The sequence below is a fragment of the Nesoenas mayeri genome (assembly GCF_963082525.1).
Source record: "Nesoenas mayeri genome assembly, chromosome: W".
Lineage (NCBI taxonomy): Eukaryota > Metazoa > Chordata > Aves > Columbiformes > Columbidae > Nesoenas > Nesoenas mayeri.
Window position 1 is genome coordinate 8,293,800 of NC_137553.1, and position 17,553 is coordinate 8,311,352.

A 17,553-nucleotide genomic window follows, 5' to 3' on the forward strand; every position below is an offset into this window, starting at 1 on the left:
CTCATATAGGTTTCTCTGAACTGCTTTTAGAAGAGGGCAAAGCTGTTACAAGGCCTGGTAAGAAAAACTTTCATTTAAATATACACATTTGTTTTTATTGTCCTGAGGGATGATTATCAAAGGAGTGAGATGTAGTGGCAGAGCCCCCCCACCCCGCCCCGGGGGGATGGGGTTGTCCAGCCTGGCTGAGAGGTGAAGCCAGAGACAAAAGAAACTAAAGGAGTCCCATGAGAAGGTAACGAGTGAGCAATCGCTGGACACACGCGTGCAGAGCACGTGGACAGTACATGCAGCCTATCACGTTATTGTATAGCACGAGTTACAACCAATCACATTGTTGCAAGGCACGTGGACAGGGCAGCTTTGGTATAAAGCTAGCCCGGTCCGACAATAAAGTGAACTCTGTGAACATCACATTGGTGTGTCAGGTTCCGTGTCTCGCATGGAAAAAGCAACATTTTGGCGACCCCAACGTGATACTTCGTATCGAAGCAAGATCGTTGGGACGTGAAGACGCAAGGAAGAACGCCACCTGGTGGGCGACGCCAGCCCAGCGCTCGAAGAATAGTGGAAAGTAGGCCTACGGGGAAACAGGTGGCATGGGAAACGCGGCATCCGAGGAAGAAAAAATAATAATGAAAAGTATTCTGCAGCTGCCTGCACGAACAGGAATATATTTTGAAAAAGACGCGTTAAAGCGTCTGCTCCGATTCGCCCAGCGGAAGGGGTGTGTCCGTTCGACGGACAAATTTTTTTCTTCCGGTACATGGGAGGACATAGGGACCGAACTATGGGAAGCGGTCACAAGGGGGAGCCGCGAGGCTTGCGATCTCGCAAGCTGATGGAGGAAGCTGATGGAGGAAGTCTCAGGGGAGCCGGAGGTGTGTGCCGTCCCCCCGGAGCCGCTCGCTGCGAGCTGCCCCCTCTCTGAGAACTCCGAAAAATCGATACCGCTGGTATGTCCCGTATCAGATTTGGAGTTCTGGGGCAGAGAGCAAATTATACCCTCTGCACCCTTTGAGCCATTGCCTGCCTCCGACGACGAACGGCAGCAACCAGCAAATTTCAACAAGCCAGGACAAGTTAATCCAGCTGAAGTGCCGTTGCCGGAGGACTCGATGGAGCAACAGGATGAAGCACCGCAGAATCGCCCTGACTTCCAGGAGGAGAGCCACGTGCAGAGCCTGAAGGACTTACTGAGACGGCAGGAGATTCAGATGCAAGGAGTTCTAAAAGCTATGACGCGACTAGATGGCGGTAACAGTAAAACTTCGCGGTTAATAGCATATAAAAAGGCTTCAGATGCGATTAAGGACGGGCTGGAGGCAATTGGCAGGGAATGTGAAAAACGGGGAAAACAGGAACGGGAGGGGGCGGAATTAGACCTCACTCCTGAGAAGCTCCGTATTAAAAGGGAGCGAATACAAAAATGGGCTAGACAATGTGTTGAAGATGGGATGTGATCTGTAAGAGAAGCAGATGAATATTTGAGAGCGTGATATGGAAAAGGGCTGGAGACTGGGTCAGCAGATCGGTTTACAAATATGCGTCCACTTACTGATCCTCAGGGAAACACAAGGGAATTGTATAGCAGTGATAGTAATTGTTATAAATGAAGACGAATCTTTGAGCCAATTAATTAATTTTATTAAGCAAGCAAATTTAAAGCAAGCAGTAATTAGGCAAAACAGCGCTGGGTGACCGGGGGAAGCTCAGTTCCACCGACGGCCCAAAACACAACTTTTCGTATGTGCTTATATATGTTATACATTTGTTCACGCACTGAGACACCCTGACGAGTTAGCTCCTGGTTGGCTAGTCGACAGTGAAAGATGTTGCTGGGTGTCGCTTGGTGTTTCTGCCTCTGGAGTTCTGTTATCTGTTGCACCATCTGGGCGCTCTGTTATCTGTTACACCATTCGGGCACTCTGTTATCTGTTGCACCATCCGGTCATTGGCTTGGTTGGGGTCCGGCATCCGGCCATTGGCTTGGTTGGGGTCCGGCATCCGGCCGTTGGCTTGGTTGGGGCCCGGCATCCGGCCATTGGCCTAACTACTGTTTTTTACAAAATATAATGAAACTTGCACAAGCGTAATTGCTTCTTACAACGATATGCATAATATGATTGAACCCTACTCGATTTGTTCAACAACTTTGACCATATCTATTACAATTCCTTCCTTTCCTTTCGAGCATCTATTTGTTGATCAAATCGAGTTACCGCTTTTTGGGCTCGTAAGATCATTTCAGCTTCTTCATCAGTAACATATCTTTGTAGCAGCATAAGGTGTACCTGCTCTACACGGCTTTTAACTAGTCCAATAAGTCGATTTAGGATACAGGGTCCAAAGGTTAGGGTAAGTAATAATATTATCAAGGGTCCAGCTATTGTGGATAGCAATGTAGTTAGCCAAGGGGACTGAGTAAACTAAGACTCGTACCACCCCTTTGCAGCTTCTCTTTCCCTTTTTCTCTGTTCCAGTCTCTCCCTTAATTTTGCCATCGAGTCTCGGACTACCCCTGTGTGATCTGCATAAAAACAACACTCTTCCTTCAAGGCTGTGCATAATCCCCCTTGCTGTAAGAAAAGGAGATCGATCCCTCTCCTGTTTTATAACACCACTTCAGATATTGAGGTTAGAGATCTCTCTAAGGCGGTTATGGAGTTTTTAATTCTCTCTAGGTCCTCATCTATCGCAGTCTTCAAGGAATTGAATCCTTGATTTTGTTGAACAAGTGAAGCTATCCCTGTTCCTGCTCCGGCTACCCCTAACCCTAGCAACGTGGCTACAGTAATAGCCGTAATGGGTTCTCGCTTGGTACGATGGAGCCCTGTATCCCAAATATCATACATCACATCTTCTTGATGATATAATATCCTTGGAATAATGGTAACTGACATGCAATACTCTCGGGAACTGTTAAACACCTTTAAAGACACACATGGAGCAAGTCCCGTCCTGGAACATATCCATTTTGTTCCATTCGGGGGAATAATATATCCTGTGGTTTCATTAAGGCTCGGTATGATATTACCACAAAGTGACCTCTTGGAATTTGGTACTTTACCTATACAAGTCCCTATCCCAGTTACATGTTGCATAGTTATCCCTCTTTTCTGCTTTTCCCAAAGACACTGAATAGGCGCAGACTCCTTGCTTGTGGTATACAGACGATTATCCCCTATAGCCTCATAAAAAGGTGGATTAACGTTATAACACAACCAGCAACCATTGGTTAGGTTGGGTTGAGTATAGTTTAGGGTTTGATAAGTAGCCCGGATAATTTCCCATAGAGGATTCAAAGATTCTGAGGCTTCAGTATTCAGAGATTTCAAGGCTTCAGTGACAGTTTCCTCTCTTACTATTATAATCTCTTTTTCTACTGTCTTTGTTTCCCTACCTAGCAGGGGGGTGGATTTTACTACTGGATTGGGACCTATTGCTCGAAAGGTCGGTTTAACTTCTTCCTTCTTTATGATAAACATGCCTCCTCTGTCATCTCCCGGCTGATAATACCGCATTCCCCAGGTTTTTCCAACAAGCCATCCATTATGTTCAGGATTTGTTATGTTCATGACTATGTATTTACAGTTGCCATCGGGTTCTAGTTTCCCACGGCGAGCTAATTGCATCCCGCCCCCGAGTCCCGTAGGGGCAATGCATCCTGGAGGTCCCCATTCAACCTTTAAAAACTTATCCACATTGGCCTGAGGAACCTGCCAATTTGAGGCAATTGTTTCACACCCTCAGTAAGCGCAATAATAGTGTCCTGGGGTATTACAAAATGAGGGCTCTGTGCTAGGGCACATATAAAACTCCATTTTGTTAAGGCATGGCCTAACCTCAACTAATTGGCATAAGGTTGGAGTAAAAGAGAGTGACCCTGATGTGGTTTGTTGTTGTATTATCGTTTGGTCCTCCCATCGATAGAGGGTCCATTTAAAAGGTTGATGGGAACTCCCTTGGTTTATTGCTATTATTACCGATAAGGTAAGGAGGATTAGGGAGAGCGACCCAGCCCTTAGTTGGCTGAAAATCAGCCAGTGGAGGTTCATTTTGTTGAGGGTTGTTCTGCTTAATGGAGCTGCTTTATTTTAGAAGTTTTTGGAGGCACTTGCCAATCCCCACAAGGATACCCCTCTGCCTTGCCCTGGGCCTACTCTGTTGCTTCAGAGTAGCCGGGTAAGTTATCTTCTTGGCAGCAGTTGTAGTCTTCAGGGAACTGCCTCTTGAATTCTCTTCTTGTTCTGCCACAACCCACTTTCTAATACTCAACCCAATAGGGCTATTTTCGAATACAAGGTTTTGGCCACTGTCCCGAATCCTCACAGGTTTTGGAACACTTCCTGTATCTTTTCTTACCAAAACGCTTCTTACACTTCCTCGTGGTTATTTCCCAAATGTTTGGACTTACAGTCCAAACAGAGGGTACCTGAATAGTTTTATTACACTCTATATCCCTAACTATAAGTTCTTCCTCTAATTGTGCAACGGTTTTGTACCAATCTCTTCTACAGTATTCGTAACTAGGATCCGTGCTATGTTCTCGTCCAGTGATTATTAATATCCTAATGGTATCTAAGGTTTTTCCCCAACACTCATTACACCATCGTTCAACATAAGGAAACTTTTTCCACTGCTGTATCCCGCACCCGTTACACACGCGACATACCCACGGATTGCATTGCTTACATACAGGACATGCGATGTGCGACTTCTATAATTCCTTACAATTGTCCATAAAAAGCCTGGTATCCAGGGCTATGCGTCACGTGTCTGTTTCCTCTTGAAGGTCAGCTTCAACTCATCCGGTTTCCCGGCGACTTCCCAGTCTGTGTGCAGAATAGGACCCTTTACTCGACTAGCGTGTGTCCAACCTCTTTCCGCGGTGCGGACTGCGGTATCTGTGGTGAGTAAAACAAGGAAAGGTCCCTCCCAGCGAGGGGTTAACGATGATTCCTTCCATGTTTTTATGAGTACTTGATCTCCTGGTTTAATACTATGTATTGCTATATCTAAAGGTGGTCTTTGAACCACCAGGCCTCGCTTTAACAGTTCTTGCCTCCTTTTCATGAGCTCTATAAGGTATTCTTGTAACATCTTTTCTTCCACTTTAGGGTGTTCTATTGGTTTCTCCAAATCATAGGGCACTCCATATAACATTTCAAAGGAGGAAAGTCCTGTATCAGCCCTCGGTTGTGTCCTTATGTTCAAGAGGGCTAAGGGGAGGCACTTCACCCAGCTCATTTTGGTCTCTATCATTAATTTGGTTAGGTGCTTTTTAATTTCTCCGTTCATTCTTTCAACTTCCCCTGAACTCTGGGGGTGCCAAGGAGTGTGATACTCCCATTTGGTTCCCAGAGCTTCTAACGTTTCTCTAATTGTTTTGGAAGTAAAATGGGGCCCTCTGTCCGAATCGATAACCGACATGATCCCATATCTAGGTATGATATGCTCTAATAATATTTTTACTACCGTCCTTGCAGTGGCCCGAGCTACCGGAAAGGCTTCGACAAAGTGAGTTAGGTGATCAACCAAAACTAGGAGATACTTATATCTGCCTACCTTCGGTAACTCCGTGAAGTCTACCTGAATCCTTTCGAATGGCTTCTTGGCTAGTTGCCTCCCCCCAGGGACTCTTTCCCTAAGGCGCTGTTTATTTATCTTTTGACATGTTAAACATTCTCCAACGATTCTTTTTGCTAGATCATACACTCCCAAGGCCATATATTTATTAGCGAATTGATCTACCAGAGCCTGTACTCCCCAATGGGTTTGTCTATGAAACTCTCTCAAGACTCGCCAAGCTACTCCTTTTGGGAGCATTTCCCTCTCGTCAGGTAGCCACCACTTTCCTTCTCGTTCAACTACTCCCATTTGCTCCAATTTTTCCCTTTCCTGATTTGTAAATCTCATAGCATACTTAGTTTGTACAGGATCCTGTTCGACTGCTTTTATTATTAGTAACGCAGCTTTCTTAGCTTCCTCGTCTGCTAAATTGTTCCCTCTTATTTGCGTGGAGGTCCCCTTTCGATGGCCCTTTACATAAACTACTCCATGCTGAATATCACTTACACACTTTGTATCACAATATGCTCCATTCCACCTCCTCCATGGCGTCAGTAAGTCAGCTCCCTCTACCGTTAGCCTTTCACACTAATGGCCAAAGGTTTTATTCTGTCTTCTGTATTCAAAGTATATTTCCTAGATTCACCACAAGTCCTTTGCATTCTCTAGCTTAAAATCTCTTGTGAGCAATATTCTTCTTGAAAAGCATGGAACACTTGTTGATTGTAATAGACAAGATACAACTTGCATACTCTATATAAACTTGTAAACATAACTGTATTTACCTACTTCATGTACCCACAAAGTATCCCATCTTTCCTGAGACTGAAAGGTTATTGCAACTTTTAGTTTAGAAGGCAGTTACACAGCTGAGGTATTGAGCTTCCCTCTCACCATTTTTGAAAACTGCTTATTTCAGGAATGGATTTTATTATTTTCCTAATGAATCACTGAACGGGTTTTAATTTAGTTCAGTACAAGAACTGTGGTCATCAAGATTTTATCTATCCATATAATGTCTGTATTGTGGCTTAGGGTTGCTCTTCAGGCTACTGTGCATCAGCTGAGCTATGGTAACCGCATGCAACTTCCTGCAGCTTTGCAACAGATATATAGCAAAACTGCAAATATGCCTTTGTCAATATACAAAAACATTATGCTATCATACTTTGACAAAGGAAGTTTAGCTCTGTGGATGGGTTTTGATAGATTAAGACCTGTTGCTGAATTAGTCAGGCTCGAAGGTATCTCAAGGCCACTTCGAGAACAGAGTCTGCTGTGAGAAAGAGGGGCGTTCCTCAATCACCGGGGTCCTGGCGTGGCATGAATCATCGGACGTATCATCAGTGAGACTCCAGAGCACGGACAGCCCACGATACTCATTTAACTAATCCATGCTTGGAGCGTGGACGCGTGATTAGAATATAGTTACGTATATAAGGAGACTTGTTTCTGTAATAAATGGCTTAACGTGATTCACATTGAATCGACTTGTTTTGCTTGGTCCTTATCTCGCTCTACATCTGGTGACCCCGACGTGATACTCTGACCGGCGTACCACTGAAGTTGGGGAAAAGCCTAGAGCGGCCCAGCCGGAGGCGGATCAGCTGGACTGAGAACCGGGCGGAGGCGTACGGACGTTCCGCGTTGTTGAAGAAGTCACCGTAAAAGGGTGAGCGGCTGGGAGCGGGAGGAGGGAAGAGTGAAGTTATGGGGCAAAATAAATCCTTTGAGGAAGAAGCCGTAGTTAAACTCCTCCTGCCTATTCTCTCTATGAGAGGACTTAAATAAGAAGAAAGTAACATATGTGGACTACTAATTCGGTATAGAATTAAAGGCTACCCGGGAGAAAACGAGAAGGCTTTTAAACGTTAACTTTGGGATGATAAAAGGCAGAAATTATGGAATAGGGTCAGCAATGGAGATGATAAAGAAACTAAATCACTAGCGACTAAATGGAAGCTTAAAATTTCCACCTTAAAAGACTTTAAGGCTGAGCGGGCTACCGTTGCCAGAATTTTTCCAGCGTTGCAACCTGATAACAAACCTAAAAATGACTATGAAGTTTATCCGGATCGTGTCTTTTGACCCCCTCCCCACTCCATCCCCTGTTGTGCCAGCGGCACTGATTCAGCAGTCTGGGCCGGGAGGAGGAAAATTACCGAGTGGATGGCCTCCCATACCATCACACGACCCTAAAGAGACCAAGCAGTCCAAGGAACTGGAGTCAGATAATTTGTCAAAAGAACTGTGTGAAATGTAACAGCTATAGATCATTTAGGACAGAACAATGGGGATTCGTCAAGGGGGGCAGGTGTCCCGCAACTCCTGGAAGAGACACTAATTGACACACCGCAACTACAGACACGATAAGTTTCTGAAATCCTGAGGCAGTCAACAGATCTTGCATATCAAGCTATGAGAGAGGTGTCAAATCATTTGCAACTATTAATCAGAGTCCCAATGAGAATTACATGCAATTTATTGACCATCTTCAAGACGCCATCAGTAAGCAGGCCGAAAACTTAGAAGCTAAGGAAGCACTAGTGTTGAGATTAGCAGTAGAGAATGCTAATGTTTGCTATCAACGTGTTATTTGCAAGTTTTCCAGTACATATTATGTGCTCCTGTGTATTGCCTCTCTGAAAATCAAGCAGCTTGACAGGAATGTGAGTTAATTGTTTTACTAGTTGTTTTTAAGTGCACTGTAAAACCTTCTCCCACTTTTCCCATTCTCGCTGCAAGCAGCCCTGTGCCTTCCTCCCCCTCCCTCCCCCCCCTTCTCAAGGTTTTTACTTGCAAGATGGGGTCGGGAATAATTGTTTTCAGTTGTGTTCCTAAAAAATCAGTATTGGGAGGTGTTTTAAAACTTAGGAAAGCACTCGGAATTATAAGGAAGGAAGATCTTGTAAAATATTGTAATTAATGGTGGCTGCGATATAACTTAAATGATTGGGAAAAGTGTCCGGAAAATAGAATCTTGTTGCAATTAATGTTGTTTTTGAGGCGAGAAGATCAGGACAAAATAAATCCCTACAAGAGATCATTAAATCATTTCAGACAGTTTTACAGGCGGGGTGCTTTGAACTTCAACAAGCTGAGAGAGAGTTAACTGATAACACACAGGTCACAGAAAACTTGTTAAAGTCTGCAAGATGCTTTCCTTATTAACCTGTTTTCTTTGTGGGTATCTGTTTAAGTATGTTGCAATTTTGGTAGGTCTGTGCTATATGGTACGATAAGTTCACAGTCTGTTAAATCATGAGAATCCGTTGACTCAAAATGTGCATTTTGTGATAATTCAGAAGATCATGAGTAATTTAGTTCTTTACTGCGTGAATGTTATGGTAAATTTTGTATGTAGTAGCTGTTATTTTTTTTTCTCTAGCATGCTAGCTTTATTCCAGCATTCAGACTTGCGCAACTCTGTGACAGGCTGTGTCTCATCTCGGTGTGCTGGATTTGGTTTTTCTGTATGCACATCATGTAAAGAATCCTGGTTTTGGAATAACAGCTGTAGCGCACCAGATGAGACACTAAAACAAAACAAAACAAAACACAAAAAGGCCTTACCTGGTCCGGGTCGGCGGGTGCGGATGGGTTTCAGCGCGCAACTGACCTTTTTTGTCAGGGAGACCCAGAGGTACCTCCACCTGGCTGAGCAGTGAGCGGCCCAAAGGTGCAATGCAAAAATTGAGATATTGTCTTATATTGGTGTAACTGTGATCCATCTGCATATTTGAACTTGGTATATGGTTTTCATATCTGAGCTCAGTATTTTAGTTTGTATATTCATATTTGGTACCAAAAGAATCTTGTTTGGGGAGATAATTACAAAATGGGAACCGATTCCACTGCTAAAATTCCACCTTGCTCCCCCTTAGGATGCATCCTTACACATTAGAGTAATTGCTTATATTGTTAGAAAAGCATTTAAATTGTTAAAATGCTATGATAGATGTGCATTTAGAAGAGATTGTATTTAAAAGTTGCTAGAGTATTAACTGATTTAGATTTAGGAAAATAGAATAATGGATTGATGTTTATTATACTGGTTTATACTGTTTTTTGACATCTCTGAATTGTAACAGGTAAATGGAGCTAAGGAATGTAACTATTTCTGAGCTACTTGAAATTGCATATAAAGTGTATTATGGCTGGAATGAAATGGGAAAACAAAAGACCAAAACATCCCAGGCCTGTGTGCAGCTCATTGTAACTGAGATAAGCCAGCTGCGTGACCTTGGTTATATCTGAACTGCAGTAAGAAGAGAAAGAAACAAAAAAAAAAAAAATGGAAAAACCTGGCTGCCTGCTTTTAAAGCAGTGAAAGGGGGGTTCTCTTTCCCCCCCACTGCAGCGCTGTAATACTGACTGGAGCAGTCCAAGGGTGAAGTTTAAAGGCATCCTTAGCAGACCCATAGTTCTAATGAAACTGGAAAATTAAACCAAAAATTTGTTGATAGACTTATTCTGTGGTAATTAGTTGTAAGAGACTTCTTAGTAAATTCACCATGCTAGTTGTTGAGGTCATGGGAGATAACGAAAGAAAGGCCATTTTTTGTGACCAACGGAATGCCAAATTTGGAACAAAGTTTTAATACATGAATTCTTGTAGTTGCCAGAAAGTCCTATACCTCTCTTAGGTTAAGATTTGTTAAGTAAATTGTAAGCTCAAATAACGTTTTCTGAGAATTCTGTTTAGTTGCATGGCCTACAATAAGTTGCTGGGATGCTGCAGATCTGCTTGCTGCAAGTGAGAAATCTCCAAGGAAATTTCAAATGCTGTATTTCCACTACTATTAACAGCCAATGTTTCGATAAAGCAAACACTACACTGATAGATCTGAAACAGGACTTCGATCCGGTAAGGGAAAACAATATCCAATAAATATGACAGCCAAAATGGAGTCAGAAACTTTGAGGAATGAATTTATGACAACCTTACAGGCTGACTGCATTCGATTGGACTTACAGATTTGTCTATTTATAGCTACAACATAGAAACAACCTGTGGCTATTGTGGGACAGTATGATGAGATTGCTAGCAAACTGATATACCGACTGTTATATACCAATTGTCACTCTGATCAAGAAAATGCAGGGAATGAATTTAAGTCTTAATAGACCATGATCCTTTTGTCATATATGTACCATTTGTGAATTTTAATTCTGATTTTTTTTATTTGTAATCTATGTCTTTGTAAATTGCACTAGCTGGTTTTCTTAACAGCACAGCTTTTGGCATGCATAAATGTAAATTGCTGCAGAACCTGCAAGTCTTTAACATCAGGTCATAGGCCATACTTGTATTTGGTCTGATCCTACATACTTGCAAAGTTTTTGTTGATGATTCTGGGCAGCCTCATAAAGCTGTAGTGGTTTGGTGTGAAGATAACAATTGGCGTCATTCTGTAAAAATGATGGTTCAACCCAATTAGCAGAACTTGGCACAGCTTTAAATTACTTAGAGCTTTTTAAGGAGGAACCTCTAAATTTGATTTGTGATTCTGAGTACGTAGTCAAGGTCCAACGCACGTATCTGGTTCTGAAGTTTTTGTTTGTTTGTTTTTAAAAAAAAGGGGGGAAGTAGGGGAAGCACCACAAAACCAATTGTCAAAAGCATTGTATGTGATGAAACACTTTGCAAGTATGACCCAAAACCATGCTAAATCAGAAAGAACCTACATTAGTTATGGTCAAATCACTAGTCAATTAAAAAGGCCACATCAATTGATAACCTGGGGAAAAGGTTATGTTTGTGTCATTACAGGCCAAGGATTGAAGTGGATTCAACAAAGATTCAACAGATGCAGATGGACAGGAGGGAGATAAGTTGTGAGGACTGTTTCAGATGTAAACCATGGATCCTAATTCAGTGTTACAGATGTTCGCAGACCTGGTGGTCTAGAAGCCTATTAGCACGCAGGTGGTGTACCTTCTGTGGAGAATGGCAATTTGAACAATCAGCAGGAGATCCAAAAGGGTGATATTATGATTAGATAGTCAATGCATAGATAAGGTAAAATTATGAGATATCTCTATCATAGTAATCTAAGTTCAGCAACTGATAAAGTTTTAGAAGGGATATTAAGGCTAAGCTATTGATCTTTTAAATAGGTTAAGATAACTTTTAAGATATTAATTCAATTATTAGTATATGCTGATGATATTAAGTGTGTTACCCTATAAACTGCGCAGTTATAAATCTTTTAGGAATTTAAGAGAATATATTGTATTAACTTGTCTGGTTATTTTGAATCTATTAAAATAGTGTGTTAATAAGGTTGTCATAGTAGAATTAAGGTTTTAAGAATAGGCAGGTAGTTGTTTGATCTTATTAAGTAAGGTTTAACTGCATTATATGTAATTGTAATTATGTTGTTAATCACGTATTCTATGTTGCAGTATATTTCAAAAATGATGCACCGTGCGGTTTAAGGGGCCTAACTAATTCAGGAAAAGAAAGGGGGAAGTGTGGCTGGGTCTTGATAGATAAAGATCTGTTGCTGAATTAGTCAGGCTCAAAGGTATCTCAAGGCCACTTCGAGAACAGAGTCTGCTGTGAGAAAGAGGGGCGTTCCTCAATCACGGGGGTCCTGGCGTGGCATGAATCATCGGACGTATCATCAGTGAGACTCCAGAGCATGGACAGCCCACGATACTCATTTAACGAATCTATGCTTGGAGCGTGGACGCGTGATTAGAATATAGTTACGTATATAAGGAGACTTGTTTCTGTAATAAATGGCTTAGCGTGATTCACATTGAATCGACTTGTTTTGCTTGGTCCTTATCTCGCTCTATACTCTCTTATCTTTTAACAGCTGTAATGCCCTCAATACTGCGAATAGTTCGCAGGCCTGTGCCGACCAACTTATGTTAAGGGGATCCGATTCTTTGATTGTCCAACTGTTCCCATCTATTATAGCGTATCCTGACTTCCTTTTCCCGTCCACTACCCGCGATGATCCATCTACAAACAATTTTTCTCCACATAACAACTCCTCTTCCTCTAAATCCTCCCTTATCTTGGTTTGATATTCTATTACCCTGATACAGTCATGGGAAGGAGATTCACTCGGTTCCCCATACAAAAATTGGGCTGGATTCTGTAAATTAGTGGTTTCAAGCTCTAACTTAGGAGAGTGCAATAGGATTCCTTCATATTTCAGTAACCTAGCATCCGTAATCCATTTGTCAGCTTTCTGCTGTAATACCCCTCTTATATTATGAGGTGTGTATACCTTTAATTCTCCTCCCATATTTATTTTCCCGACTTCCTCGACTAAGAGAGCAGTAGCAACTATGGCCTGTAAACAGGTAGGCCAGCCGCGACTAACTGGATCTAATAATTTGGAATAATATCCTACGGGTTTCTTTTTACTTGCCCATTCTTGCGTTAGGACCCCGAAGGCCGTGCCACCCTCCGTGTTAACAAATAGATAGAAAGGCCTCCGGGTATCCACCAGACTCAGTACTGGAGCATTTACTAAATCAGTTTTTAAGTTTTCTAATTGCTCGTCATCCACTGTACTCCATTTCATCAGGCCTTCCCCCACTAGCTTCTTATATAAGAACTTAACCTTGTTGCTGTAATTTTCAATCCACTGTCTACAGTAGTCAAAAAGACCTAAAAGTTGTCGCACTTGCCTTTTATTCTTGGGAGACTGGAGGGACAAAATAGCGTTTACTCGCTCTGGATCTAGCTTCTTAGTCCCTTTACTCAGCCAGTGCCCTAGATATTTCACTTCTTCCTCAGTAAATTGCAGTTCAGATTTTGATACCTTTAAACCCTTTAGGCTCAAGAAATTTAATAACCTAATGCTGGTGCTTCGCACACTATCTTGGCTTTTTCCAGCTATTAATAGATCATCTACATATTGTACCAAAACTACCCCAGGTTCCAGTTCAAAGTCTTCCAGGACTTGTTCCAGGGCCTGTCCAAAGAGGTTTGGTGATTCAGTAAATCCCTGTGGAAGAACCGTCCATCTAAGTTGTTGTTTCCGATGGGTATCAGGGTTCTCCCACTCAAAGGCAAAATAGTCACGACACTCTTCCCTCAAGGGACAAGCCCAGAAGGCATCCTTTAGGTCTATTACACTATACCAGGTTAATTCTGGGGATGCTTGGCTTAATAGGTTATAAGGGTTGGCCACTACCGGAAATCTAGTTATCGTTCTTTTATTTACTTCATGGAGGTCTTGCACTAAACGATAGGACCCATCTGATTTCTTCACGGGTAATATGGGGGTATTATGGGGCGACATGCATGGTTCTAGCAGTCCCTGTTGTAATAATCGATCAATTACAGGTTGCAGCCCATGCCTCCCATCCTGTGATATAGGGTATTGTTTAACACGTATCGGTACTCCTGGATCCATTATTGTCACTGTAATCGGTGGAATTTCTAACTTCCCTACCGACTCAGGAGTGTACCATACTTCTGGACTAATTTTATCTTCATCTTCGGCTGTTAAAACATACAGTTTCACCTTCAATTCTTGATCTTTTACTTCTAAACTAATTCCTAATTTTACGATTAAATCTCTTCCTAATAGGTTATATTCGGCCTCAGGTACTAATAAAAAGGACTTTACCCCTATCCGGGATGGGGATTCTATTTCAACTCCTTTAATTATGGGTACAAAAAAGGGTTCTCCTTTTGCTCCTATTACTTGTATTTTCTCCGAGGAGGGGGTGCATCCCCGGGGCACAGTTTGGACAGTAGATCTTTCTGCCCCCGAATCCACCAGGAATTCCATTTCCTGACGCTGAGGACCTAACTTCAATTTTATCAAGGGCTCTGTTGTTTTAGAAGTCCCCAGCAGATAGAGCCCCTGACACCCCTACTCCACGTGATACATCTTTTCATCCTGTATACGTTTCCTACAATTCCTACGCATATGTCCCTTCCTCTGGCAGTAAAAACATTCTATTTCTCTCAAATCCTGCGGTCCAACTTGACTTCCCTGAGGTGGCCCGTTCCAACCTATGCGCGGTGGCCCTCCCTTCTGTGGAGCTGTCCTCTGTCCTTCTCGAACTGCCGCTACCAAAATTTTAGCTTGTCTCCTCTGGGTCTCTTCCTCCCTTCTCACATAAACCTTCTGCGCTTCCCTTAGCAACTCGTCTAACCCTTTCTCTTGCCAATCTTCCCATTTTTCTAACTTCTTTCTAATATCCGGCCATGACTTCGCCACAAACTGAGTTTTTAAAAGAGCTTGCCCAACGGGTGTCGTAGGGTCTATCCCGGAGTAAAGCTGCAAGCTCTTTCTTAATCTTTCTAACCATTCTGTGGGAGTCTCATCTTTCTTTTGTTGTTCATTAAAGGCTTTATTTATGTTCTGCCCTCGAGGGACCGATTCCTTAATCCCTTGTACGATTATAGTGCGGAGATCTCCCATATGGCCCCTGTGTTCCGGGTTTTGATTATCCCAATTAGGGCGCTGCTGGGGCCACTTAATGTCAGCACCCGGCCCTTGTTGGTGTTGTTGGTCCCAGACTCTCATCCCAGCCCTCCGAATCATCTCCTGCTCTTCCGCAGTAAATAGTATCCCTAAAATAGCTTGCAGTTCATCCCAGGTATATAGGTTAGGTCCTAGAAACTGGTCTATCCTTTCCGAAACTCCTAAGGGATCCTCTAACAAACTCCCCATTTCCTTCTTAAATTCTCTTACATCCCCCGAGTTTAGAGGCACTGACACAAATCCCACCCCGGGTTGTGGACCTCCCATCGCTATTTCTCGTAATGGGTATAGCCCTGTTTCTGATGATGCTTGTTGTCCTGTTCCTGATGTTGTTTGCTGTCTAGCTTGACTCCTCGTGAGTCTTCGGGTCCCTCTAACTGACCCCGAAGAATCGGAATCCTCCTCAGGAGCCGAAGGCATAGGGGGAGAGGGGGGTCTTAGATTTGCTACTGGCGGGGGATCATAGGGAGGGGGAGGGGGTGGAGGTTCCTCAGGGACCCTCTTTTTGCGGCCAGATTTCTTTTCACCTAAGGCAAAAATCCCAACACGAGTAGCAGAAGATAGCCAACAACACGCATACTCGCTCTCCTCAGGATTAAAGGGCTCCTTATCATTTACATAAAGATTTAGGGCCTGACAAATCCAATTCTCATACGACCCAAAAATTGGCCAAAATAAATGATCTGGTCTAATCTGCTGGTTTCCCCAGACATACATACAATAATATACCATCTTCTCCTTACTTTTGTTTCGTGTGCAAGACGCACCTTCCCAATTCTTGAGCATAAGGCCCAATGGGGAATCTCGGGGAATATCCGGTGACCTCTCCTTGGGTCCCTTCCCCATGAGATCAGAGGGCTTGCTCTTCCTCTGTCCCATCTTCTGGAGTGCCTTCTTTGACACACACACACGCACCCCTCGTTCGTGGCTCACGCCCTCGCGGACAATGAGAACCACACTACTAGAGAGTCCCGCCCTGCCTTACGGCAGAGTCCACACTCGCTTCGCTTCCTCCCCAAAAAGGGGGGGGGGGGGGGCGTCTCGTTCAAGCACACTCCAGGAAACCCACCCCAACCGAACGGAATCGCTTTCTATACTTACCCTCCCTGGGATCTTCGTCCAGTTCTTCGTGCACAAAGTTTTACGGGGCTTAATTCTTTTGCCTAATTACCTGAATTTAGGGTTCGGAGGTTAAGCTTTCGGGGCGATCCTTCGTCCACTCCAGAGCCGTCTGAAACTGGGACGAGGCGCCTCCCTGAAGTTTAGAAGTCCCTCCGAGAAATCCTTAATCCGAGTCACGGCACCAAAATTTGTTATAAATGAAGACGAATCTTTGAGCCAATTAATTAATTTTATTAAGCAAGCAAATTTAAAGCAAGCAGTAATTAGGCAAAACAGCGCTGGGTGACCGGGGGAAGCTCAGTTCCACCGACGGCCCAAAACACAACTTTTCGTATGTGCTTATATATGTTATACATTTGTTCACGCACTGAGACACCCTGACGAGTTAGCTCCTGGTTGGCTAGTCGACAGTGAAAGATGTTGCTGGGTGTCGCTTGGTGTTTCTGCCTCTGGAGTTCTGTTATCTGTTGCACCATCTGGGCGCTCTGTTATCTGTTACACCATTCGGGCACTCTGTTATCTGTTGCATCATCCGGCCATTGGCTTGGTTGGGGTCCGGCATCCGGCCATTGGCTTGGTTGGGGTCCGGCATCCGGCCGTTGGCTTGGTTGGGGCCCGGCATCCGGCCATTGGCCTAACTACTGTTTTTTACAAAATATAATGAAACTTGCACAAGCGTAATTACTTCTTACAACGATATGCATAATATGATTGAACCCTACTCGATTTGTTCAACAACCTTGACCATATCTATTACAGTAATGATAATTTGGGTGCTGCCCCTGTGCATCAGGGTAGAGATATTCCTCGAGATCATTCTTATAATGCAGAGCAACGTTGACAAGGGGTAATCAGGGATGCAACCATTGAAGGGATTATGTTACCTGGTAGTATTACAGCAATGCCAGTGCACATAGATAATAGAGGACAAAGGCAGTGGTCGCCCTTTGATTGGAAAACGGTTAAGCAATTGCAAAGTGCAGTTATGCAGTATGGTATGGATAATAAGCACGTGATGTAGCTAATCAATTCATTTTTCAAGGGGCAAGTACTAACTCCAACAGATATTAAGGCATTGATGGAGTTATTGCTTCCTCCAACGGGATATTTGCCATTCTTGGACAAGTGGCAGGGGAAGGTGGAATTGGCAGTATTGTTAGGCAAACGAGACACATAACCACGGACGTAGTTATATGCGGTGCTTTTATTTCAGCGCTGGCAAAACAGGGGTTCGCACCCAAAGCTGGCTTCGGCCACTGATTTGAACTCCACTACATTTATACAATTTAGTTACATATTCATTAGGGTTACAACGTATGTATTGCATATTCATCAGATTACACAACTATTTCATAATATCAGTTGCAACACCTTGGAACTACTCTAAGCATGC

General features: G+C 43.3%; 1 protein-coding gene across 13 annotated transcripts; it reads left to right on the plus strand.

The window, feature by feature from the left end:
- Window positions 1–760: 760 nt before the first annotated feature.
- Window positions 761–12,317, plus strand: LOC308051439 (uncharacterized protein). 13 transcript variants are annotated; one of them, XR_013923496.1, is made up of 5 exons: window positions 761–1,257; window positions 2,484–2,637; window positions 4,796–4,912; window positions 5,490–7,243; window positions 11,345–12,317. XR_013923496.1 is itself a non-coding variant. In XM_080361867.1 (4 exons), the coding sequence occupies exons 1-4, from the start codon at window positions 855–857 to the stop codon at window positions 7,151–7,153; spliced, it is 567 nt and encodes a 188-aa protein (XP_080217993.1). In that variant the 5' UTR covers window positions 761–854; the 3' UTR covers window positions 7,154–12,317. The 13 variants fall into 13 exon arrangements, 5 of the variants coding, with proteins under 5 accessions (XP_080217993.1, XP_080217997.1, XP_080217995.1 ...); XR_013923497.1 differs by having other exon boundaries at window positions 5,490–5,520; window positions 7,138–12,317; XR_013923495.1 differs by having other exon boundaries at window positions 5,490–12,317.
- Window positions 12,318–17,553: the final 5,236 nt, after the last annotated feature.

Bases quoted from the DNA above. Each gene is read 5' to 3' on its own strand.
- LOC308051439 (XM_080361869.1), top strand. From the start codon at position 855: ATGGAGGAAGTCTCAGGGGAGCCGGAGGTGTGTGCCGTCCCCCCGGAG. The intron at 1,258-4,795 runs GTAACAGTAAAA...TTCCTCTTGAAG, and splicing joins TATGACGCGACTAGATGGCG to GTCAGCTTCAACTCATCCGG. The intron at 4,913-11,323 runs GTGAGTAAAACA...CCTGGGGAAAAG, and splicing joins TGCGGACTGCGGTATCTGTG to GTTATGTTTGTGTCATTACA.